The sequence below is a fragment of the Prionailurus bengalensis genome, chromosome C1 (assembly GCF_016509475.1).
Source record: "Prionailurus bengalensis isolate Pbe53 chromosome C1, Fcat_Pben_1.1_paternal_pri, whole genome shotgun sequence".
Classification (NCBI taxonomy): domain Eukaryota; kingdom Metazoa; phylum Chordata; class Mammalia; order Carnivora; family Felidae; genus Prionailurus; species Prionailurus bengalensis.
In genome coordinates, this window is record NC_057345.1 from 220,664,595 (window position 1) to 220,689,421 (window position 24,827).

The 24,827-nt window shown below is 59.0% G+C and overlaps 1 protein-coding gene across 5 annotated transcripts in view; it reads right to left on the bottom strand.

Moving 5' to 3' along the window:
- Positions 1-11,986: 11,986 nt before the first annotated feature.
- The window catches only part of HDAC4 (histone deacetylase 4), a 254,745-nt gene continuing 241,904 nt past the window's right edge, over positions 11,987-24,827 (bottom strand). For all 5 annotated transcript variants that reach the window (XM_043578356.1, XM_043578355.1, XM_043578354.1 and 2 more), the window contains exons 24-26: positions 17,702-17,786; positions 17,132-17,273; positions 11,987-16,721 (exon numbers count right to left, since the gene is read on the bottom strand). In XM_043578356.1, the coding sequence (XP_043434291.1) occupies positions 16,682-16,721; positions 17,132-17,273; positions 17,702-17,786 (267 nt within the window). In that variant the 3' untranslated portion in view covers positions 11,987-16,681. The remainder of the gene's footprint in view (positions 16,722-17,131; positions 17,274-17,701; positions 17,787-24,827) is intronic.

The window sequence follows — 24,827 nt, forward strand, 5'->3', positions numbered from 1 at the left end:
CTTCTGGGGGCTGCATGCGACCCTCGGCTCATGACTTCGGTCTCTGTCCCCACGTGGCTTTCTCTTCTCTCTGCCGTGTGCCTCCCCTGGTGTCTCGTGTAAGGACACCTTCACTGGATTCAGGGTCCACCCAGCCAACCTAGCACAATCGCACCTCCACACCCTTAACTTCATTACACCGACAAAGACCCCTTCTCCACACGACTTCACATTCAGTTTCCGGGGAGGAGGGACGGGACGTGTCTTCTTCTTTTTGGCCACCACTTAACTCACCGCAAGGGGTTCAGACAACAGGACCTGTGGTGAAAGCGTGTTGACACCACCCGTGGGTCCCCCACCTCTCTCTTTTCCTGTCGCCTCCAAGTCCCTCGCTCTCGTCTCTGGGGACCTCATCCCCCGCTGACCTCACCCATTGCTGGGCTGTAACAGCTTACTGAGCTCCTCTCAAGCCCGAGAATCGAGCATCCGGGTGTCTGTCACTGTCCCCAACTGGAAACCCAACAGGATCAGCAAACTCAGCTCATTCCAAGCGGGGCTCTCCCCCTGCGCTCGCCTGGCGATGCCCGCCCCCCTGCCCCGCTCGGCAGCCCACTTCCCTCTCCTACCTGCCCCACACTGAAGTCACCGGGAAGCTTGCCCCACAGCGCTCTAGGTGCATCCAGCATCTGACTGTTACCGGAGTCAGGTTCTCGGACCAACGACAACAGAAACGAGGCGCAGGCCGAGCTTTGCTGGGCACCCAGGGAGGGGTTACGCCGGGCTGCTGCACAGAGGCCCTCCTTGTGCACAGAACGTTCCCCCAGGGTCCCGGGGGCCCAGTGTGCTCAACGGAGTAGAAAAACACTCCCCTTGATGGGTGGATGTTGTCAGGGAAGCCAGGCGGCTCCCTGGTGGCTTCTGGAGCCTCTGTCCCCTTCTGCATCCACAGGGTCGGCCTGCGCTGCGGTCTCAGAGTCCAGCTCGTACACGGTGCCGCGTCCCGGACCTGCTGAGAGAAGCGAATTAGCGCTAACGGCCACCAACAGGAGGGGCCCCAGGTGCACACTGCTTTCACCTGGGGCTCGTTCCTGTGCCCCTGAGTGTCTCATGACCGTGAATCACGGCCTCCCGGCGCACCTGCCCCGCGGCAGCCCCCGCTCTGGTCCCCTGACCGCACCCTCCTCCTACCGGCACCGGCCCCGCCCTCGCCACATGGCTCTCCCCACAGAAAACACGAGTTTTGCTGTACTTCTTCTCTACCCAGCCACGTGGGGGACCTGGGGACAGGCCGTGGGACAGGCCTCCCGCCGTTCAGGGGAGAGGTCAGGCCAGTGCTGCGGCACGCAAGACAAGTCACCTTTCCGTTCTGCTGTGTGTCTGCCTTCCCATCCCCGCCGGAACGCCAGCCCTGCACCGACATCTGTCCCGTCCACCCACAAGTAGCCGGCTGACGCTGGAGAGAGGACGGCGGAGACCAGCCCCATGCTGTGGGGCCTCAGGGCCCAGGGCTCGGCCTTCGGTCCAGCCCGACACAGAGCTCCCGGGATCCTCGCCGCCTGGAAACGAGGGGCTTCACCCTGGGGCGGGGGGCACCGCCGGGGGTCCTCCAGCTGAGCTGGGGACAGGAGAGCTCCCCCAAGGGTGGTAAGGAGACTGTTTTCAGTTTCTCTGTGCTCCAGGGTGTCGGGGAATGACTCCAGGTGTCAGTCGGTGAGAGCTGTGCCTCGGCCGCCCCCGTCACCTCCAGGGAGGAGGCCTCGGGGCAGCTGATGTGCCTGCAGTTCTGGGCAGCACCACCAGGTGGCGCTAGGGCCGCACAGGGCTCCGCAGCAGAACCTTGCTGGGTGGGGGGCTCCCAGCAGGCCCCCACTTCCCCACTGCCCCCCAGACACTGCAGCCTCCTCTCCCCTGGGCGCCTCTGGCGGATGAAGTCTCCCCAAACCTCAGGAAGCCTGGGGAGTTGAGTGTGTCCACGCTGTCCCTTGGCTGCCCTCTTGCCCCTGGTGAGGGAGGGGAGGGTCCCACACCACCCCCCCAGAGAAGCCTGGACATCCCCACATACCAGGCCCTGGCTGCAACCTGTGCAAATCCATCAGGGAAAGTTAACAATGTGTGAAAATGTCTTTCACAGTTGGCCAAAGGGACTGGACATACTGAATTACAGGAAAGCTGCCTGAGATCGACGACATTAACCTCCAAGTCCTCAAGGCCTGGAAAGCAGCCTTGTTCCCCGAGCCAGCGTTTCTGGGGGGTCAGGAGGAATGGGACGTTAGCAGGCCCAGCCCAGGAGGGAGTGGAGGCAGGGTCCTGGTCACCTCGACACAGACGTGCTGGGGTACATCCCACACTTGGTGTCCCAGCCCCTCTGCCAGGTGGCCTGGAACCTGCAGGAAAGGGGGGCTGGCAGGTGTCTCCCCGCCCCGACAGCCCCCAATGCACAGGTTTACAGCATCCTCAATGGGGCGCCTGGCAGCAGTCACACGTTCCTGTCACCGGCGTCTCTTGGTGGGACAGACTGGATAGGCTGGCCACCCACGCGTCCTTAGAGACTCTGCAGCGGCCGGGTCCTGGCACTCAGCCTGGCATCTGGCCGGCTGCAGGAGAGAGGGTTTTCCCATCAAGACCCACAGCAAGACCTGACGGGCACCCACCGGTAGGGACTGGGGCGCACCCTGGCCGCGAGGCCGGGGTCCCGGACTCTGGGGGCCACAGGCCCCTCTGGCCTCCGGCACCTCATCTGGCTGCCCGCCCTGACTCCTCTCTGACTTCTCACCCCATCACGGCACACGGACGTCACACAGGCCCATGACGGCACCCAGCCCCCTCCACGGGTGGCGGGGCCGCGCTCTCTCCGAGGGTGCCAGGGGAGGACCCTCACCTCTTCCAGCTTCGGGAGTCCCTGGGGGTTCCTGGGCTGTGGCTGCCTCCCTCCAACATCAGTGTCCGTATTTCCACCTTTACACGACCCACCATCTCCTCCCCTTGCCCCTGGGTCTCTCTTCTGTCTCTCGTATGACACTGGTCATTGGGTGTATCGCCCACTGGTTAATCCAAGATGATCTCATCTTGGGGCCCGTGACTTAATCACACCCACAGAGACCCTTTCTCTAACTGAGGTCACACTCACGGCTAGCAGGGCTTAGGATGTGGGCATGTATTTCGGGGGCCACCACAGAGGGCTGGCTGTCAGGACGCAGTGCCCACCCCCACCCAGCCCGGCCCAGGCAGCGGCCGCATCAAGGGTCGAGGATCGAGAACATGCAGGGCTCGGCCCCAGGCCGTGAATCACCAGCCCCCCCCACACCCGGTCACCCTTCATGGGTCTGGCTGCCACCAGCAGTCTCTGGCCATCTGGGAACAAGAGCGGTCTGGAGCTCAGAACGGATCCCCGCCGCTGACCAGCCACACGACCCTGCTTAATCCCGTGTGCCCCCCAGAGGGTCTGGGGCGTGGTCTCAGGGGGAAACCGGAAGGTAGGGCTGGGCCTGAAGCCACGGTCTGCAGGAAGCAGATGGCCCAGCCTCCCCCTGCCACATCTCTGTGTCTCTGCAAAGGGTTTGGGGTGAGGGAGAAGGAAAGCCCCACTTACCAGGTAGATCAGAGGATGGAGAGGGTCCCCGAGAAGATGTGGAGGAAAAGTGTTCCAGGCGAGGGCCCGGCATCGGGGAGGCCGGGAGGCCAGATCTGTGCTGGGTTCAAGGAGCCCCGTCAGCAACATGGAGCACGTCCTCCGAGCCCGGGGGTGGGGGTGGGGGGGGTCCCTCCGTGCCCGAGAGTCTGGTGGGGCTCATGTGTGTGACAGCCTGTGTTCTGGGCCGAATCGGGCCCAGGCGGAGCTGGACGGGCCCAGCAGGTGCTCTCCTGGCAGGAACCTTGTGTTTAGGGGCCGTGGGCACTTGGGCCAGAGGCCGCGTCTTGGGAGGCCCTTGGGCCAGGCCGCTGGTGAGGAGGTGGGTGCCGCGCAGCGAGAAGCTGGCGGGCGGGCGGAGGAGGGGGTCGGAGGCAAGACACAGGGCCGGGGCGGGGGGGACCTCAGAGTCACCTGTGTCGGCATCCAGCACCCCTTCCCCACCTGCCCCCGCGGGCGTGAGCTCCTGGCCCTGTGGCCTGAGACGCCGTCACTCTGCGGTCTTCTGCGCGATGCACCTTCATCACGTGTCCCCCTTCCTGGATTCCTGGACGACAGCACCGGATGTCACGGCAGTGGCAGATTGGGGTCCCCAGGAAGCAGAGCTGGGGTGCTGGCTCTGCTGGGAGGTGCCTGTGCGCTGGGCCGGGCCGTGCAGAGGGAGGGAGGCGGCAGGGCTGGGCGGAGGGGACGCTGGGCTCACAGAGGCCTCGGTCTGTGGGGAGTCCTGCGCTGGGATCCCTGTCCCACAGCAGGGAACCGCACCCCTCCCCCCATCGCAGGAACCTCCCGCCCCATCTCAGGGGCCCACCGGCCCCAGCCGCACATGACAGCCCTGCGGTGGGGGCTGAGGGGCTCCGCTTCCAGCAGGGTGGGGGTCATTCCCTCAGTGCTGCAGGGCCCACAGAGCCCCTGTTCCCAGGGGCAGTTTTAAATTCTTTCAATTACACCGAGCCTCTTACAATGAAGTCATAGAACTGAAAAGAGGGGGGGGGGGGGGCAACAACAGGGTAAGGCCGCGGTGACTCGGTTCTTTGACTCGGTACTTTCACCTTCGGCATCACAGGTGGGGCTCAGCCGGCCTCCGCTCCGGCCGCCTCACCTGACCCTTGGCTCCGGCCCGAGCGTCCCACTGTGCGCCAGTGTCGGGTGGGGTGGGGGCGCTGAAAGGACACCCCTGCGGGCGCTTTCCCGGACAGCTGTTCCCACCCCCCCACCCACCCCTGGAAGGGGCCCTCCGGCCCAGCTGACTTGGGGGCGCACCTCCGCGCGTCGCCTGCACCCAGGACAGTGCCACCGGGACGCTTTCCGGGCTCGGGGGCGGGAGTTCCGCGGAATGTGCTAGAAAACATCCGCATTTCACATTTTTCTTTGGACCGGCTGTGAGGCTGAGACCCGCGTTCTGCGGGACCGAGGTTGGGGAGGGCGGCTCGAGCCGATCTCCACCGACGAAAAGAAACGAGCCCACAGCAGCGCACACCTCTCACTCTCGGAAAAGGACACCGACGCGCGCCGTGCGTCACTGCACGGCGACCCTTCGCCTCCGCCTTCCCCTCCGGGCGCCTTCTCGGGAGGCCCGTCGCCTGGGGTGCGGGTACGTGCGCGCCCACAGGACACTCGCTCCGCCCGCAGCCACGCACGCGCACGTTCCCATCCGGTTTCTCAGCCGCGCACGCGCACGTCCCCGTCGCCGCCCGCAGCCACGCATGCGCACGGTCCCGCGGGCGCGGAGCCGGCCGGGCTGAGCCCACCCGATGCGCGTCACCCACTGGCCGGGTGCGTGGGCACCGGCCGCTCCCCACTGTGAACCAGCTCCGCGAGTTTCCCACTTTTCATTAAGCGATGCTGCGGTGAGCGTCTCTGGACACAGAACCTTTTCTGTAATTAGACTTATGTCCTTGGGACACATTCCCAGAAGTGAAATTACCGGGTGGAGACACGGCCGTTTGGAAGGTTCTTAACAAAAATGTTCACGTCTGTCTCTAGCCGCGACCGTCCCGCCAACGATGGCTCTGTGACTTGCTGGTGTCCACGCACCGTCCCCGGCATCTAATGGGTTGAGTCGTTTAAATATATACACCCTCCAAAGAGTGCTTCTCTCCCAGTGACTTTTTAGATGACTCACGCGGGTTACTAGTTTTCTGTGTATCGAACAATTGTGTCGCACCTTCTGTGACTTGTCCGTGGCTTTTAAGAATTGAGTTTTGCCCAGGGGACACCCTCAGTCTCCTTTCTCAGACCCTGGGAATCTGCTATTCTGCCTCCCCAGTGCGTACATCCGGTTTTCATTCAAGTCTTGAGCTGAGATCGCATCGGAGACGCCCCCCCTTCCCCCGTTAGCAACATATTGTGGGAAGTAGTTAAGAGTGCGGGTGTAGTTTCCGCTAAAAACTGAAAACAAGCCAGTTTCTAATCACACCCCAGGAGCTTCCTCTACACCGTGGGGACACAGAGGACCTGAGGGGCCACCTGCCCCCTGAGGCTGCGTGACGTCAAAGGTCCTGCCTGGTTCAAGGCTGTCTCTGCCTGACTCTCCCTTCCCAATATGGGATCCGGGAAGCTTTAGCTGGGAAGGGGCAGGGCCGGAGGGAAGTTCCCAGGGCAGGGACGGTGGCCCTGCTCTGTGTCCCTGGAGGCTCCCAAGGACCACAGGTCCCACCTGTACCTGGTCTGCATCCAGCCCACCCTGGGTGCCTGGGAGGGGCTCCACACGCTGGGCCCCAGGCCGGGGGAGATGGGAAGGGCCTCCTGCCAGCTGGGCTTGTCCAGAGGTGAACTGGACCACCAGGTGGGGGAGAGACCCTGGTCACCAGAGGCTGGAGTTGAGAGGCATCTGGTTCTGAACGGGCGCCAGGAAGGAGGGTGAGGCCAGAACGCTCCATCCAGGAGGCTCGGCTTTCTGATCGGATTGTACTGAGGATGCTGGGCGGGGGCAGAAGAGAATCCCGACACCTATCCCTTTCGCCCTGGGTGGGCCGGGTATGCGTGCCAGGGGAGATCGGAGGCCGGGAATGCTGCCGCACACCGTCCAGGGGGCAGGAGAGTCCACCACGAGGATGACCTGGCCCTGAATGTCCCTTGTGCCGCGCGGACAAGGCCCGGTGCGGACACCTCAGTAAGCGGTGCTGGTGCGGCCCGTCCTGCTCCAAAGTCACGGTGGTCTGGGAGTCACAGTGTGGCCTGGGACACAGATGTCATTGATTAGATCGAGGGGCCCGGCATCAAAGTAGCCCTGAATTTGGATCCTCCCCCTGTCACCGGCTGTGCGAGCTTAGGCAAAGTGAGCTGAGCCTCAGTTTCTTCGGGTGTGAGTGGGTGTGAGAACACTCCCCATGGACTCGCGTGGGTGTAGACTTCAGCAGAGTTAACGCAGGGCCTCACACGTGAGCACTCGCTGGGGTGGGGCCACCGCCACCAAGGTCCCCACCGCCGCCTGGCCCCCGTGCTGAGTGTCGCCTCCAGCCACAGGCATCCAGGAGCCTGCTCTCTGTTTGGAGAAATTACGCCTTTGTTTCCTAACTCCGTCTATTTGGATCTCACACGTTTCAGTGAGGCCGTGTGGGTGGTCCCGTCTGCAGCAGGACGGGCCTGGAGGATGTACTGACCCCTCCAGTGCCGCTTACCCGTGGGCCAGACTGCCCACAAAGCCACGTTCTGCCGTGTGCTCGGAACGCAATCAAGCAGTCTCGGCGTCTCCCGCGGGAACACGTCTGGCTTGGCGGACCTAAGCCGTTGGGTACGTTCCTCCTGGGCTGTTTGCACGCAGCGAGCTCGCCAGATCAGTGACGGCCCCGGCGGTCAGCGTCGCGTGGACGGCGGGCACGCCCGGGGGGCACGCGGACCTTGGGTGGCCAGCACACGGACATGCCTCCCTACGTCACACTCAGCAGAAGCATGTTCCTCTGACGTGTCTATTTGTGTGGTTTCAAGCCAACGTCCAGGACGCGATCAGAGCAAACCTTAATGCTGTGGAACCTTCTCTCCTTCCTACTAAGCTCGGCTTGGACGAAAACTGTCTTCTGGTTCGAGACAGAGTAAGAATGGATTCAAAGGAAATTGGATGGTCATTGTATGTGGATTCTAAGTTCCTCTGCATCAGCCGCCGTGGCCTCTCAGGGCTGGCTGGTGTGGTGTTGGTGCCGGCTGGCGGCTGTGTCTCTGATTCCCTTTCAGTGGACTGGTCAGCAGCTCCTGCCCCTGAGTCTGTGAGAGTCAACGCCTCTCACCATTTAGAGGCTTTTTCCTTCCTCTCTACGACATCCTCTAGACCCCGCTGTGACATCTCTTTGAAATGTCTTTTTGTGTTTCTGTATCGATTCGCCTAACATACTCCATGGGTATCGGGGCTCCGAGTGAGCAGACCTCGTGTTTCAGGACCGTCCTGATCCTGCACCATTTTCATTTTGACGTCCCCAGGCCCCGGTGACATGATGTCCCTCCTGTGCCTGGCTTGTGTGGCAGAGAGGCTGTTTCTCTCAGTAACTATTCTCCCCGTGTTCTGTCAAAACAGAGCATCGGAACCCGCTGGGCACACATTCACTGGCTATGCAGACTACACATCCCAGCTTCCCCCACAGCCACGTGTGGCCACGTTATGGCCGGAGGTTTAAGCACAAAACGTGTGTGCAGAGTGAGTCCGGTAAATGTCAGAGAGGAGGCCTTCTGGGTTCTGGGGCAGGCCCTGGCAGGCTGGGTGAGGCCCTGGGAGGTCCTGGGAGGCCCGATGAGGCCCTAGGAGCCCCCACGAGGGGTGAGGGATAATCCCAGCCAGCAGGGACAGGACTTCTAGGACACTTTAGTGCAGTTAGCCTGGCCCTCCTTGGTCTTTAAGGATGTACATTTGTCAAGGTGTATATGTTGGGGGGGATAGAATATATTTCCGTTTAACACCTTTTGAACCTGTTTGTACCTTCTGGGTATCTAGACACATGTGAGTCTCCATCTGAACAGTGGCCGCAGGCCGTGCAAATGTCCGCGGAGGGCTGGGTCGATGCCTACTGCCCGGCCGTGCAGGCCTTTTAGCGTTGTCACCAGGAAGCACTTTGTGGTGCGTGCAACGGCCGATTGCCAGCAGTCAGTTAATCTCCAAGGGGCCTTCGCTTTGAACTTCAACGCTATGGCAGCCCAAAGTCCCAACTGTTCACCAGGGATTCCAGCTGACTTCAAAGGCTGACTGAATTCAGGTCGGTACCAAGAACGTGTTGGGGAAACGTAACACCCCCAAACTGCACCCAGGGGTCAGCAGAACAAATGGGTCCTCACAGCTTTCAATAATCAGATTTAAAAGCCCTTGGGGTGCCTGGGTGGCTCAGTCGGTTGGGCCTCTGACCGGCTCAGGTCGTGATCTCACGGTTCGTGAGTTCGAGCCCCACATCGGGCTCTGTGCTGACAGCTCGGAGCCTGGAGCCTGCTTCGGATTTTGTGTCTCCCTCTCTTTCTCTCTCGGCCCCTCCCCTGCTCATGCTCTGCCTCTCTCGCCTTTAAAAATAAATAAACACTCAAAATTTTTTTTAAAAGACAGGGCGCCTGGGTGGCTCAGTCAGTTAAGCGTCCGACTTTGGCTCAGGTCATGATCTCAAGGTTCGTGGGTTCCAGCCCCGCGTCGGGCTATGTGCTGACAGCTCGGAGCCTGGAACCTGCTTCCGATTCTGTGCCTCCCTCTCTCTCTGCTCCTGCCCCACTCACACTCTGCCTCTCTGTCTCTCAAAAATAAAAACAAATATTAAATTTTTTTAAAAAGACCTGAGTATTTAAATTATAACACAATTTAGTTGTAAATCCAAGCTTACGTTTTCAAATGCTCAACTATCAAAGGACTTTTAAGCAGTGGGAGAAACTGAGGAAGTTGCACCCGCTTTAGGTTCTGTGCGTAAATCCCAACACTTGTACGGATCAAAATGCCACACTCCTATCCAGTGTTAAAACTGGAACTTTCACTGCATCCAAGAAGTAAAAGATGTTCCTTTTACATTTCAACCAACAAAATAGTTCAATCTGCCAAAGGGTTTAAATAGGAATGTTAAATGCATTTTAAAATTAAAAATCAAGGGGCACCTGGGTGGCGCAGTCGGTTAAGCGTCCGACTTCAGCCAGGTCACGATCTCGCGGTCCGTGAGTTCGAGCCCCGCGTCGGGCTCTGGGCTGATGGCTCGGAGCCTGGAGCCTGTTTCCGATTCTGTGTCTCCCTCTCTCTCTGCCCCTCCCCCGTTCATGCTCTGTCTCTCTCTGTCCCAAAAATAAATAAAAACGTTGAAAAAAAATTAAAAAAAAATTAAAAATCAAGTCCTACTTATGTAAACTATTTAATTCTACCACCCTTGAATTCTTGGTTGAAAGATTTAGTATTGGGATGCTGAATGGAAAGTCTTTTAATTTGTAACTTCGGCCTTTGAGTGTTTACTTTTTCTGAAAGGTGTTGGGGCTAGAAGCTTGGTAATAATTGCTTACCTACTGCCTATGTAAACACCCTGAAACGTCTCGTTTGTGGAGAAGGAATGGTGAAAAGCATCACTGTCCTTGAAATAGTGGGTCCTGTGGTCACGCTCGCGTCCAAGGGGCCTTTCCCGGGGCTGGAGCCACAGACTGAAGGGCACGGTGGGGTCTGCGAGCGGCCGGTTTCTTCCACAAGTACATTGCAAGGGAAATTAAGAAGGAGATGAGCCCACTGGTCAGAGACGTAAGGGACACACCTGTCAAATGCCATGTGAGGCCCTTGTGTGAATCCTGATGAGGACAAACCGAGTGTAAAAAGCGAACAAACAAGAAAACCAGTGACACACCTGGGGAAATCTGTGTTGGCTGGATCGTGGCTGTTAAGGAACCGCCAGTTTTTAGAGCATGATACGGTATTATGTCACGTTTAAGGAAAAAGTCTTCATCTCTAAGAGATGTCCATGGAAACGTGTGCAGATGGATGATAGGCCATCTGGGCTTTGCTTGTGAGGAGGGGCTCAGACCACACGCACCTGGAACGGGGTTGGGGGGGGGGGATGTTGTTCGCAGCCGCCGAAACAGGCGGAGGGGCACGGTGGCATCTCGGACTGTTTCCATTAACAAGAGAGAGGAAAGAATCCCCAGGTGAGAAGATACTGGAAATTTAGAAACGACCAGGGATTAGCACCAAAATATCTTTTAAAACTCTACTTCTCATCTCTGATAACCAACAGGTAAATGGGCCAAGAGGCCTGAGCCCCAGAAACATTCATCCCACCCTGTTTGTTGAGCTCATAGTGGGTTTTAATCTCTGGGGAGATGGGAGTGACCGTAGCAGGTGCAAAGCTTATACTCTAGTGGGGGGGACAGACCGGCCAACAGAAGCAGGACCACGTCGGTGAGCCTGCCCAGCATCCAGCCTTGGGAGGGTCAGCCTGGCTCCCGTGCTGGGGAGGCTAAGGGGAAGGGGGCACAAGGGGCCGGCGTGGAGAAGGGGGCTGGGTCGGGAGGTAGTTGAGTGAATTACAGGCACATTCTGAAGGCAAAGCTGTCGGGATTTGAGAGAAACCAAATGAAGCCAGAGGCGGGTGTGGTGTGGGCAGCCTGCATGGCCCTTGCCTCCCGGGGTGGGGGTGCGGGCCGGCCTCCCGGCTGGCTTTGAGTGACGAGTGACGGAGGCGGGGAAGTGACAGCACCTCACCTGTGACATCAGGTTAGAGGAGGCCTGTGGCGGCCTTCGGGTGCGCTCTCAGGGTCTCCCTGCCTCACCTGCGTCTCCTGCGCTGGGGGCTGGCGGCTGCGACCCGCGGGGCGGTCGGTGCAGCAGGCGAAGGGGGCCTGCCCACCACCGGGGGTGTGCTTGGAGGCGGGTCCCCCACGTGAGCCCTACCGACACTGTGGCTGCACCTGCAGAAGGGACCTCAGGCCACAGGCCTCCCATGGAGCTGTGCCCAGGCTCCTGCCCCCAGACACGGGCTGGTGACAGTCAGGGAGACCCCGTAGTGTTTAGGAAGGAGGCTGACAACCCACGGGGAGGGGAATGGCCCCAGCTGTCCTCAGGGGGCCCAAGTGGCCAGCCTCCACCCACCCCCCATCCCGACTCATTAGTCACTGAGCACGGGGGCCCGGAAGTGGGGTGGTCACTCGGGGGAGGCAACATGCTGCTGGGGGACGGGGGGGGGGTGGCTGTGGTTGGGTCTGCAGACTCGCCCCCTCTGGGGAGGCGCCTGCCGGCCGGGGGGAGGCGGCCAAATAGCTCAGGGAATGGTAGGAGGGGATCTACAGCGAAGATCTGCCCACGGGACCGGCCCGGACGGGCAAAGGGCGACAGGTCCGAGCGTCTGGGTCCCAGGGGCCGCCCGCGGGGGCTGCGGCGATTCCCGTCCCACGATGGGGGAGCCCGGGGCAGGGGCGGGCGGGCCAGAGAGGACGCGAGCACACGGCAGAAACCAGAGATGCTGTTTTATTTACACCACGAGAGCAACAAGCTGTCTGATGAGGTACAAACACTGGACTCCGGGTGAAGTGGAGTCGGCAGTCAGAGGAGGGGACACGGCCGTCGGGGCAAACCCGCCCACACGGAACAGAACGCGGATGAGAAAACCGGGAACAGAATCTCCAACTGCACGGAGCAAAAAGAAAGAAAGGACCGCTGGCAGGCCCAGACGATCGGAGGGAACGGATTACGTCACAGAAGAAAACGGGAGGCTGCCGCGGGAAGGACCCGGCCCGGAGCGCGCCGACGGGCCACATGCGGGCCGCGGCGGCGCCGCAGCTCTGTGCAAGCTCTTGGGTAAACGGGGTCAGCCCCCCTTGTATACATTGTAATACGGGTCATTCTCATCCACTGGGAAAGAGCGCCTCCCCTGCGGGGCACACACACCGAAAACCCGAACAAACCGAAGCGTCCGCCTGCTCGTTCGTCCGGGCACAGACTTGTCGTCACGTCGGACGAGGCGAGCCGGGCCGGGGACGAGCTCCGCGTCGTGGCGAGGAAGAAGGGGTCTCCTCTCCATGCAAAGGAGGGTCTGAACCCGCGGCGCTCACACAGGTCACGACTCTCGGCTTAAAGTGACATCTTGGCCACGCGTGGTCTACAAGTAACTAGAAAGTCACCACAGCTGTGCGGAAAGGGGCTCTCCGGGGCTGTGCACCGTCACCGTCGGCGGCCACCGGGCCGGCCGGAGGGCAGCGCGCGCGCCTGGCCCTGTGCAAGATCCAAGGAACAAACAAAACGAAGCGAGGCAAACGCCTCCAAGTCAACAGAAGAGAGACGGGCAGTTCACCTCGAATTCTGTGTAGTTTCCCTAAAACAACTGTTTCCACATAAATACAATAAACTCTATTATTGGTATGTCACAAGTGCTAGATAAACTTTGTTTCTTAATATGACAAATGTTTAAGTAGTCCTTTTTTCTTTTTCTTACAATAAAAAGTACAATTTCTTAAGAATAGGTTCAGTAAGACGCAAACGTTCCCCCCCCCCCCCACCGACTCTCCTTCAAGGTTTTGTTTTACAGAAAAACTCCCATCTGTCGAATCTGCAAATGTCGTGAGAGGGGAACAAAAAGGCATTTTTCCTCTTCCCCAAAGCTGCCGAGTCTGGCGTGCAAAATCTGTGTACGATAGAGACATGCCGGCCACACAGTCCATGCAACCTCCAGGTGTAGGAACTTAAAAAAATAGATTCATATGTTTATATATATATTTATATATGTATCAATGCCCATAAAACACGTGGGCCCGAAAGTCTACAAAAAGAATGGAATGGGCACGTGGCTGTGACCAGCAAAGGAGGAATGTTCTGATCGGAAAGTGAAACCGACAAACTCTGCCGCCCTGGCTTCCGTGCGGAGCAGCACCCGGCGGCGGGCCTTCCTCTGGAAACAGGTGTTCGAAAGTAAGTGGAGAAAAACCGAAACACTCTGACAAAGCGGCCCTCCGGAGCCGGGCGGCCGCCTGCTGGTGGGGCTCGGGCACGCCGGGGCGAGGCGGGAGCCGAAAGGGCGGGCGCCACGCGTCCCCGGCAGCATCGTGGGGAGTCCCGCGGAGGGACCTAAAGTGCTCGCTCGCTGACCCCCGGCCGGTGCCCCCGAGGCCTTTGCAAAGGAAGAAAAAGGCTAAATTAGGCGAGAGGACCGGAGAGGGGAGATGGGAGGCGCCCCCCACCCCCCTCGGCGCGGGGGTCCTGCACACCCTGGCGGCTGGCGGCGGGGAAGGGCCGAGTGTGTCTTCAAAGAAAAGAAAAGGCTACACGGTAATGCTTTAAGCACATCTGTGGGGCTGGGGCGCGCGGACACAGCAGCCGCGCCCCCCAGGCCTCTCTGCCGAGGGGTCTCCCCGCAGGAGACGGGGAGCAAGCCCCCCTCGGACGGCTCCCTGACCCAGTCACTGTAAAAAGCGTGAGATGACCTCTTCCTCTCCGAGAGCCGGGGCCGGCCGGCGGCGGCGGGGGTGGGGGGGGGGCCCGTGGGCCGTGCGGAGCAGGGCCCCGGTTGGCCACGGGCCGCTCCGCACCGGCCCGGATGGCCCAGCTGGCTCCCGCGCACCGGCTCCTCCCGCCAAGGTGGGCTGGGCCCCGCAGCAAGGAGGGGCGGGCGGGAGGGGGCGCAGTCACACCTGCCCCAAGACCTTCCTGTCCTACTCTCAGGCCGCTGTCCTGGACCTGACCACCAACGTCCCCGTGACCGAGCCAACCTAAGAATCTGGATTCGCTCGGTCAGGAGTCCGCCTGCATCAGTGTCTCAGAAGCTACCCTGTGAATGCGACCAGACTCCGAAGCGTGGCTTGGGGCTCCCTCCTGACGGGAGCGCCGTGCCCGAACTCTCCCCGCGGCTCTGAACTCACTACATGCTTTGGAATGAAACTGGTGTCTTCAAGTGCTGAAAAATAAGTTACCAGTAAAAAGTGACGGTCAGTTACTGTCCGAGACAAAAAGAGCAAAGACTGGCTGCCCTGGTCAGGAATCTGTGCTGTCCCTGCAGGCGCGCCAGGCGGCGGGGGGCCCCTAGGCTCCCGCAGCCACAGGCTCCAAAATCCGGGGCCTGCTGCTTTCGGCCGGCCCCCGGCCGTGTGGCCGCGGCGGAAAAACCCAGAACAGGTGTGGGCCTCACTGCGGCCCCATGCATTTTGCTGACATGCTTTAAAAGGTCTTTGGAAAACTGAATTTAAAATCCTATCCTGACAACGTGGCCAGGCAAGTTGAAACAGGAGTTTCATGAGTGCTGACGGCCCGAGGCGTCTGGTGAGTGACCCTGCGATCCTCCCCGCGCGGCTGCCGAGGGGAAAACACAGCACCCCCTGTAACACTACCGGTGTGGAGGGAAGAAAAGCCCCTCGCTAATGGGCGCAGCCGTGGGGGGCGGGGCTGGGACAGCCAGTCACCGCCAGGAGCCTGCACGCCAACCCCCCCACCTCGAGCTCACTTTCTGAAAACAAACCGAGGGCAGTTCCGTGCACCGCAGCAAACTGCTCGCTGTACGAAAATAAACAACAATGAAAATAATAATAATAAAAAAAAACCTTTAAAAGTTAAAAAAAAAAAATGTACAAGCAGGAATTTAGAAAGAAAAAAGGTTTAGACATTATTACCATTCAGGAAACTGCTAAATGGTGAGAACAAAATGTAAAATTCACAAAACAATGCTTATTCAGGATCTCCTTGTGGAAAATTCATACAAAAATCAACAGCAAATGTCTATCCTTTGCTATAAAAACTCATTAGGTAAATATGTGCGAGGAGGCTCGGACCAGGAGGGTCCCGTCCGGAAAGAGCGGGAAGGACAGCTCACACCCGAAGGCAGCCGTCCAGTGGCGGACTCGTTGGCGATCTGGAAGCTATCCAATCTGGAATTCAAAAATACGTTGAGTTTCAAACTAGATCCCTTTCCGTAAGCACCTTGATGTCTAGTCCACACGTCATTCATTCGCCAGGGACCTTTATGACCTGCATTTATTATATATATATACTTTTTCTATAAATGCATTATAAATATTTTATCAAGATTTCATAAGAATCAAGTTTCTTAGCTTGGAATACATTGGAATATATATTATACATATATATATTTATTTATACCTAAAACTTAAGCAATACTTCATGCTACTTGCTTTTAATGAAAAGCATTCCGATCGTAACACTGGAAGTGAGCCTAGGACATGCTTCACGACCAAATGGAGATGCTCAATTGTTAAATGACGTACGAGAAAAGAACACTTTGGATTCATTTAAAATTTGTCGGACTTCAAAACCCCCAACAGTATTTGCCACTTTGCTGGAACTACCTGCACGTCTCTTAAACAGCACGAAAGCAAAACAGGGGCCACGGGACGGCAGCCCCCCCCCCCGCCCCAGCAGCGCCCCCCCCCCCCCCCCCCCCCCCCCCCCGGCCAGCACGCAGCGGCCTCGGGGCGCGTGGGCCACCCCCCTCCCCCGCCAGGCCCGAAACTGTCCCACCGATTCCTGCTGTTTATTTTTTCTTAAGGCATTGTTCCTCAGACTTCAGAAAACCCAGCCACAAAAATCCATCAGAGCAATAAAAAAAAGGCACAAACTCGCATCTTCCGATGGCTTTGAGAGAGCAAAGCCGGGTCCCGCAGGCTCACATTCCTGCGCGTGTCCACTCCGCTCCCCCGCCCGGCCTCAGACCCCGCCGCTGCGGGCCACGGAGGCGGCCGGGGCCTAGAGAACGTTCTCGTTAAAGAAAAAAAGAAGCTACGGGATGAGTTGAGTGGTTTACACGGAGACTGTGGAATTGTGGGTGATAATCAACTGTAAGCACCAGTTTTAATCGAGTCCGTTTTGTGTTATCAGATCTTTGATTTCCGTTTTCCTTCCCTCGTGGCGTCGAAGTGGGCGGCTGTGCCGCGAGCCGCACGGGCCTCCCTCCTCCGCGGCTTCCCTCCGGGAGCCGAGAGCCTGGCCGCGTGTGTGTCCGTGTGTCTGCGCGGCCGGCGTCTGTCCCGGTTCCGCGCAATGCTGCCCGCCCGGGGGGAGGCCCGGGGGCCGGGCAGGGAGGGCTCCCCGCTGCCACTCAAGCCCTGGCCAGAGATCGCGGGCAGGCCGCAGAGAAACAGGAGCTGTTCTTGGCGGAGCTTCAAGACAGGGACAAACAGACAAGAGAACCGCAGCTCCGGGGGAGGCTACAGGGGCAGCTCCTCTTCCATGGGCTCCTCGTCCGGTCTGCGGCGGCACCCCGGGGGGAGCAGGGGTGCGGCGGGCACGGCAGAGGGAGAGAGAAGCGGGGAGGGTCAGGGGGGGTGCCCACCTGCTTCGGGGAGTCTCCCGCACCCGCGCCCTCCTGCTGCCCGTTCCGGGCTCCCTGTGCCCCTGCCCCCCAAGGGCGGTCGTGGCGGGCCCCCCGCTCCCGAGTGAAGGGTCTCCAAGCGCTTCTCCGGGTCTTTGGCGCTGTTAAGAGCTGGCCGTGCGCGTGGGGACCCCCGCCCTCCACCCCTCCGGGGCAGGCCCGGTGCATAAGGCAGGGCCTGCGGGAGAAACCGCGTGCCTCAGACACAAGGGCCAGGTCTGGGGCGGTGTGCAGAAGGGGGCACAGTTCCCTGAAGGGCCCGCTGGACCAGGGCGGAGGCGCTCACCTCTTCTCCGCGGGCTTCACGCCCACGGACAGCGAGGCCATGGCGGTGACGGTCTCGGCTTCCTCGTTCTCGCACTTCTGGGCCTCTACCAGAGAGTGTCCCACTGTGGAGCAGAGGCGCGGCAGGGAGCGCCAGTACTGGCCTGGGGCAAGGGAAGAGCTGTTACAGGGAGCCACCCGCCTTCCCGGGGTCTCGAGCCGCACTCCTCCCGGGCGCCTTGAAGAGCACCTCTCGGGGGACAGAAGCCGGGGTACCCCCTGGCTCACAAACGCCGGGCTCCCCCACACTGCCAGCCAAGTCCTCGGGAGTGGGGCCTCCCCCCCGACTCGGGCACTGCCCGTGCGAAGGGGCCTCCCACGCAGACCCTCTGAGATGAGCGGGGGGCGGTGGGCCTAAGGGACCCCCTCAGCGTTTGTTGGCACACAGGGGCTTCCCAGCAGGGAGGCTGGCGGGGACCCAGTGTCTGCGCAGGGAGCGCAGGGCGTAGCCTGCCCGCAAGACAGTCCGGGTGATGTGGGTCAGCCCGTGCCCCCGGGAGGTTCCTGCTGAGCGCTGGCCCAGGCAACTCACTGTGGATTTCTATGACTTTCTCCATGGACCGGACAGCGTTAGCATTGGGTCTCTGCTGCAGAACCTTTTCCGGGAGAGGATCAAGCTAGAAAAAAAAGTCAAAACACACTATGAATACAGATATAGCCCCATGTGTGTTGAAGCGGGACGCTCAAAGTCAGCACCTGTTTGCTGAGCGTACTTACTAACAGAGAAGAGGAAAAACCCAAAAATACCTTTGCTATTTACTGTACGATTTTTAACTTTTTTTTTTAATGTTTATTTATTTTTGAGACAGAGAGAGACAGAGCATGGGTAGGGGAGGGGCAGAGAGAGAGAGAGGGAGACACAGAATCCGAAACAGGCTTCAGGCTCTGAGCCGTCGGCGCAGACCCCGACGCGGGGCTCGAGCTCACGGACTATGAGATCGTGACCTGAGCCGAAGCTGGACGCTCAACCGACTGAGCCACCCAGGCGCCCCTATACGATTTTTTGTTTTAAACGAAGGTAGATTTTTTTTCTTACGAATCGTAAGATCAAGACCTGAGCTGAAGTCGGACACCTGCCCCTAGATTTATTTTCTTTAGGGTAATTTTTGTAGGAGACCGTCCGGTCTACTTGCGAGTTGCTGCGTCGGGAGGCACCATGTCGACGAGTGGCTGGTGTACAAGACCTGGGGCCTCCTGGGACACTGCACCGCAGGCTCATCAGTAGGGGAAAGCATGGCTACTTTTCGGAAATACTGCTTTCATGTCCCTAGTCTTACAAAGAATGCCTGAATGCCCCACTGACGACGTGCTTCCAAAAATGGGGAAGGGGTAAGAGGAAGAAAAGTGAACAGAATCTCTCGGAGGGGAGGGACCTTTTGCCGCAAGACCTTCCTCCAGTGCAGGCAGCAGAAGATAATCAGGAAAGAAACACAAGACGACCAGAGGGGCCACAGGGCAGACTGGAGCGTCCCCAACATGACCACCACGCACGCTGGTTCAAATGCATCACGAAAGCACAAAAGTAATTCCAAAAAACTTTAAAGGATTAGATAAGCCTTTAAAATGCAGGGAGATGTGCTGGGTTCCAGAAGGAAGCAGAACCTGCCCAGGGCAGTCACACGTCCTGGGACAGCCCCCCAACCCCCCGAAGATGAGCTGGCCTCACGTGGACAACTGCAGGGCAGGATTTGGTTCTTGGCCTGGGCTCTGCGGAGAAGCGACACAGCCTCCTGAGAATCAGCCCGGCTTACAGGCCGCTGCTTGCAGTGCCTGGCAGAGCAGCCGCAGACCCTCTCGTGAGGACCGCGTCCCCAAAAGAGGCCGCCGACCAGGAATGCCAGCTCAGTTCCTTGAGTGCCCAGTCAAAACATCGTAAGACAGAGGTCAGCCAGCGTGGACTGGGGTCAGGAGAACAAGTTCTCGCACATCACTCTCCAGCAGAGGGCACCAGGCTCCTTGGGGAAATGGGATTTTCCAAGGTTGGCGCAGGGCAGGGCTGAGAAGGGCCCGGTGGTCTCGAGGGACCAGATGGCAGGTGGTGCCGACAGGATGCGCACGAGGCCCATCGGGAGGGAGACACACAGGGGGTACTGAACTTCACACAGAGCATGAACGTGTCTAGGAGTCCGTACCGATGGAAAAAGCGATTGAACAAATCGATGGGGGGGTGGGGAGGAGACATGTTCCTGAAGAGGGATTTCGATAACTTCTGCACACGCCCCCTCTCCAAGACGTGGAGTTTCACACTTTCCCATCTGTTCCCTCGAGTGTGAGTTGAGCCCCTCTTCCCGACATCCACCACAGAGCACGTGTGGAAGTGGAGAAAAGGGACTTCACACAAGGCTCACGGTTCACTTCGGCAGAGATAAGGCCCAGGGAAGGCACTGTCCTGGACAGAAGCAGGGGGGCACCTGACCCCACGGTCTTCCTCCCCTGTCCAATCGTAAGGAAAAACCAGGCAAATATCAATTGAAGGACATTCTACAAAACACCTGAGTAGCATTCTTCGATTGCCGAAAATTGTCAACGTTTCAAAAATGACAACCAAGGGAAGCTTGAGAGGCCCCCACAGCCCAGAGAGGGTAAGGACAGGGCATGGCCGGTTGCACGGTGGGGTCCCGCATGGAGCCCGATGCGGGAGGGGCAGTCGTGGGAAGGCGAGCGAATGCTGGGTGTGTTTGGGCATGAGCAGTGCCGTCCAGGGTTGGCTCCCAGGCTGAGGTCAGACGGGCCGAGAGGAAACCGTCTGAAGGGTCAGCTATCCAGGATTAGAGGTCTAGTAAAAAACCCACAGATTTATGTCCTCAAAGACTGCAGTTCTTGAAATGATCAGTTTAAAATTTTTTTTTTTTTTAAATTTTTTTTTTTCAACGTTTATTTATTTTTGGGACGGAGAGAGACAGAGCATGAACGGGGGAGGGGCAGAGAGAGAGGGAGACACAGAATCGGAAACAGGCTCCAGGCTCTGAGCCATCAGCCCAGAGCCCGACGTGGGGCTCGAACTCACGGACTACGAGATCGTGACCTGGCTGAAGTCGGATGCTTAACCGACTGCGCCACCCAGGCGCCCCTAAAATTTTTTTTTAACGTTTATTTATTTTTGAGATAGAGAGACAGACAGAGCATGAATGGCGGGGGGGAGGGTCAGAGAGAGGGAGACACAGAATCTGAAACAGGCTCCAGGCTCTGAGCTGTCAGCACAGAGCCTGACGCGGGGCTCGAACTCACGGACCACGAGATCATCACCCGAGCCGAAGTCGGCCACCCAACTGACTGAGCCACCCAGGCGCCCTGAAATGATCAGTTTTAAACTATGCAGTAAGTAGGTTTAAGATGCGTTAAAAATAAGATACTGCTCCTGAAATCTTTATTGTACTATATGCTAACTCACTTGGATGTGAATTAAAAAACAAATAATAGAAAAATAAAGGTGACTTTTATAGTAACAAAAATAAGTAAGACACTAACATAGGATTACTCACCTGGAGGATTTGAGAGAGAGCCAAACAGAACTTCTAGAAATGAAAATGTAACAGCAGAAATTGGAAACTCGGATCAGAGAAAGAGAAAACTGATAACCTGGAAGCAACAGCGGAAGGGGTGGCCTGAATGCACCAGGGACGAGGGGAGCGGGCAGAGGGGGAAGGGCTCCGTTCATCTGTTCAGTGTCCAGGGGGTGGGGAGGGGTCGTTAGGGGCGCCCACGGCCGAGGCGTCTCCAGGACTGACTGACGGGAAGGATCCCCCGTCCAGAAGGGGGATGAGACCCGAGCAGGAAGAATCATACGAGACACCCACCCCTGTGCACACCAGTGAGGCTGTGCGACATCAGAGACCAGCAGAGAGCTCTGATAGCAGCCGGAGAACACGGTGTGCAAAGGAGCCGGTGAGCCAGGCACTGGCTGCTTCACAGCAAAGAAAGCAACAGGACAGGGTGTGATTGTTTCAATGTGCCCAGAGAAAGTGACGGCCAACCCAGAGAGGCACCCCTGCTCACTCATGCGTGAGGGTAAAATCACGCCTTTAATAAAAGCAGGCAAACGGGGGAAGGTGACGGCCGTGCCCTTCTCCGGGGAAACGTAAGGGGCGTGCTCGTGCTGAAGGCACAGTGGTCCCAGGTGACGGTCTGGGAAGTGAGAAGAAATGAGCAAAGAACGTGGATGCAGGAAAGGCCACGGAAACAGGGACCACAGAAAACCACGGGAATGGTGCCATCCCGGCGAAGCTAAAGAAAAAGCAAGCAAGAGGCGTAAGCTGCCGGTCAGGGATTGCACGTGACCCGGGAGGGGGCTGGAGGGGGGGCTCCCAACAGAGCAAATAAACACGCAGGGCACCGGGCACAGGTCAGTTACGGGAAGCACGTAGCTTTTCTGTACAACCACGTCCAACAGGGTGTCGTTTAGTCCACGGCCCCGCCTGGGTACGGGGGGCGGGGGGGAAGGGAAGAGGCCACTGACCACATCACGGGTACGTGTTAGTGTGTGTAAGGATCACTACTGGAAACCACAACCGGCTGTGTAGCCCTCCTACGCAGCGGGGACAGATGGAATGCGGGGAGCCCCCCGTCAGGTCGTCACGGCGAGAGGAGGCCAGAAGCCGTTGGTGAGAAAGTGCTGTGGAAACCGGGGGAGCGCAGGGCAGGGCGAGATGTGGACGCGAGTCTGGAAAAAGCAGCTGAGCAACAAAGGCCGTTGAAGGACTGGAGTCTCCACTGAAGGGCCACACCTCGGACTGGCTATAAAAATCAGAATGAGGGGCGCCCGGGTGGTGCAGTCGGTTAAGCGTCCGACTTCAGCCAGGTCACGATCTCGCGGTCCGGGAGTTCGAGCCCCGCGTCGGGCTCTGGGCTGATGGCTCAGAGCCTGGAGCCTGTTTCCGACTCTGTGTCTCCCTCTCTCTCTGCCCCTCCCCCGTTCATGCTCTGTCTCTCTCTGTCCCAAAAATAAATAAACGTTGAAAAAAAGAAAAAAAAAATCAGAATGAAATCCAGCCTTATGCTGAGAGAGGAGGGGGCTGGAAGGCAGGAGGAGAGACAGACAAGCCAGAGCAGGAGCCTCAGGACACGGTCAGCGGTCCACACCAGGTGCGTGAGCGGGAAACCGTGGCCGGACACAAAGGAGGGCTCTAGGGAGTGATACAACTTTCGATTCACCGAAAGGACAGGACTGAAAATTTGCACACGTTTGGCGAAACTCGCTCAACATGTAGGAGGTGAACGTCGCCAGAACCGAAGTGGGTGGACAGAGGCGCGCCGTGGGAGGAGAGGGCGGCCCGTCCTCCTTAGAAAGAGCAGGCAGAAGTCAACAGAGAAAACCAAACATGGACGCTGCAACAGGCCTGGAGGAGAGGACAGGGCCCTGGGAGGCGGGCGGAGGGGGCGTGCTCCTTCCAACACACCGGGAGCGTCCCCGCAGACGGACCGCACTCCGGCCGTGGAGCCAGCGTCCCCGCAGCCATGCCTCCTGCTCCTGCCAATGCACGAGCCGGAAGAAACTGGTAACAGACGAGGGCCGTGAGCCTTTAGGTTTGGAAATGCGAACAGACAAAACCCCCCACGCCCACCAATCACGGGTCAAAGAAGTCATCGACGGAACTCAGGAAACGCTCAGAAATAAAAAGTAATCCAAGTGCCATGTACCCGTCTGAGGCACACACAGGTCAGAAAAAGCAGGTGCTCAGTTTAAGAGGTGAGCGGCAGGACAGAGTGGGCCCGGACAAAGACGTGAAGAAAACACACAGAAAAGGGGCAGAAACATATTCTGGAAAAGAAAAAGGCCACTGGGGCTGAAAGCTGATTCTCTGAAACAACCTAAACGGACGGGTCGTGGCGGGACTGGGCGAGGCCGCCACCCAGGCACAGGAGCGGAGCCGGGAGGTGAGGGGGCCACGGCTGGGGTGCCACAGGCAAGAAGAAACCTGGCTGAGGTGGATGAATCTGCTACGGCGTGACCTCCCGGCACTAACTCGAGAACGGACAGAAGTGACGCAGTCAGTCACCTAGAGCTTTCCTGCAAAGGAAACCCAGGGCGCAGGAGAGCCCTCCAGGCAAGAGATTACTCTGATCCTACACTCGCTCTTCCGGAGGACAAAAAAGGAAAGATGCCTAAGTGTCCATCTGTCCACCCACCCATCCATCCGTCCAGCTGACCACCCGTCCAATCCCCTGTCCATCCGTCCGTCTTGCCATCCACCCACCCACCCACCCATCCGTCCTATCTTCCCCTCTACGAATAAACGGGAAAACACTGGCCTAGTAGAAAACCGGGCAAAAGCCATGAGCTTCACCAGAGAAGAAAGCACGGGCTGCCAACAGGTCCCCGAGGATAGGCTCGGAACCGGCAGGTGATGAGGAAACGGCCCACCCCGCCTGGGGTGCCATTCGCCCCTCAGGCGGGCAGAGGTCGAACGTCAGAAGGCCGAGTGGCGCCGACCCGCGACAACCTGGTGGGTCCCAGGTGGGGAGATGTGGAATCAGAGCCACAGCGGGACGGTCCCCCAGCACCCCTTCCCCCTGGCCGGGCCCCCGTGTGCAGACAGCAGCGTCCCTGCGGGCAGCCTGCTTGGCCAGGTCCTGTGTGGACGGCGGTGAGGGGCGGAGCCCGGGCTCCACGCACCGGGTTCGGGTTTTCACAGCCGCGCAGCCCTGACTGTCCTGCCCGACTCCAGTATCGTCAGAAACTTCGTTCTCCCGCTATTGAGAGAAAAATGGTTTCAGACACCCAACTCATTCCGTAAAGTCTCACTCTGACACAGAGGGCTGCATCAGGGCGAGGAAGTCGTGACTGGCTCTGCTCGGGGTGGGAGGCTCCTCACGGCCAGTCTCCGGGGCTGGCTGGCCCTCCAGGGGCTTACGTCACCCTCCCTTCACAACAGCCTCTGCCACCGTCCCCTCCAAGCGCTGCGGTGCGCGTGTCCCTGCCTTGTCCCCACCGCGTTCCCGCGGTGGCTCCCTGTCTCGGGCACCCCAGGGGATCAGCCTGTGGCTCGACTGCGGCCTGGGACTCGCTCTCCGTCCCAGCTCCTGGCAAAGGCTTCTGGAAGGTGAGGTGTCTGCGTGCTTGCATGAGGAGCACACGGGGAGGATGTGTCCCCCCCCCCCCCTCCCCCCCGCCGTGCTGGCCACCCTGTTCCTTCTCTGTCATGAAGTTATGCGGAATTCAGGGGAAAGATCCCGAGAAACCTCGGGGCAAAGCACTGCCCGCGGCGTGGGCTTGCACAGAAGCCCGAGGGGACGCCCCTGGGAAGAGTGGGTGGCTCCTGTGGGGTCTCCGGGAGGAAAGGAGTAAAGGGACAGAAGGGAAGCGAGGTGACAACGCAGCGTGTTGCCGGCGGCACGTGGTTTGTTCCCGTGACGACCGGCGGAGAGCTGCAAGGCCAGCGCGAGACCGTGCTGAGGGGCAGAGGGTGCCGGCCCAGAGCATCGCCCTGCAGGCTGGCCCCTGGTCAGCTGGGCCCCGAGCAGCCACCCGGCAGCACCCGGCACCGGGCTCTGTTCCGGGGCCGGAGATGCGAGGCTGCCTGCCTCAGCCTTGGCGTGGCGACAAAGGGCCGGGAAACGGGAGAAACTTTAGGACTCAGAGTGTTACCCCCTGATCAGTTGCGATTTTGTTCTTTCATTTACTATTTGCGGGGCGGCCCGCTAAGTGCGAACCGCTGTTC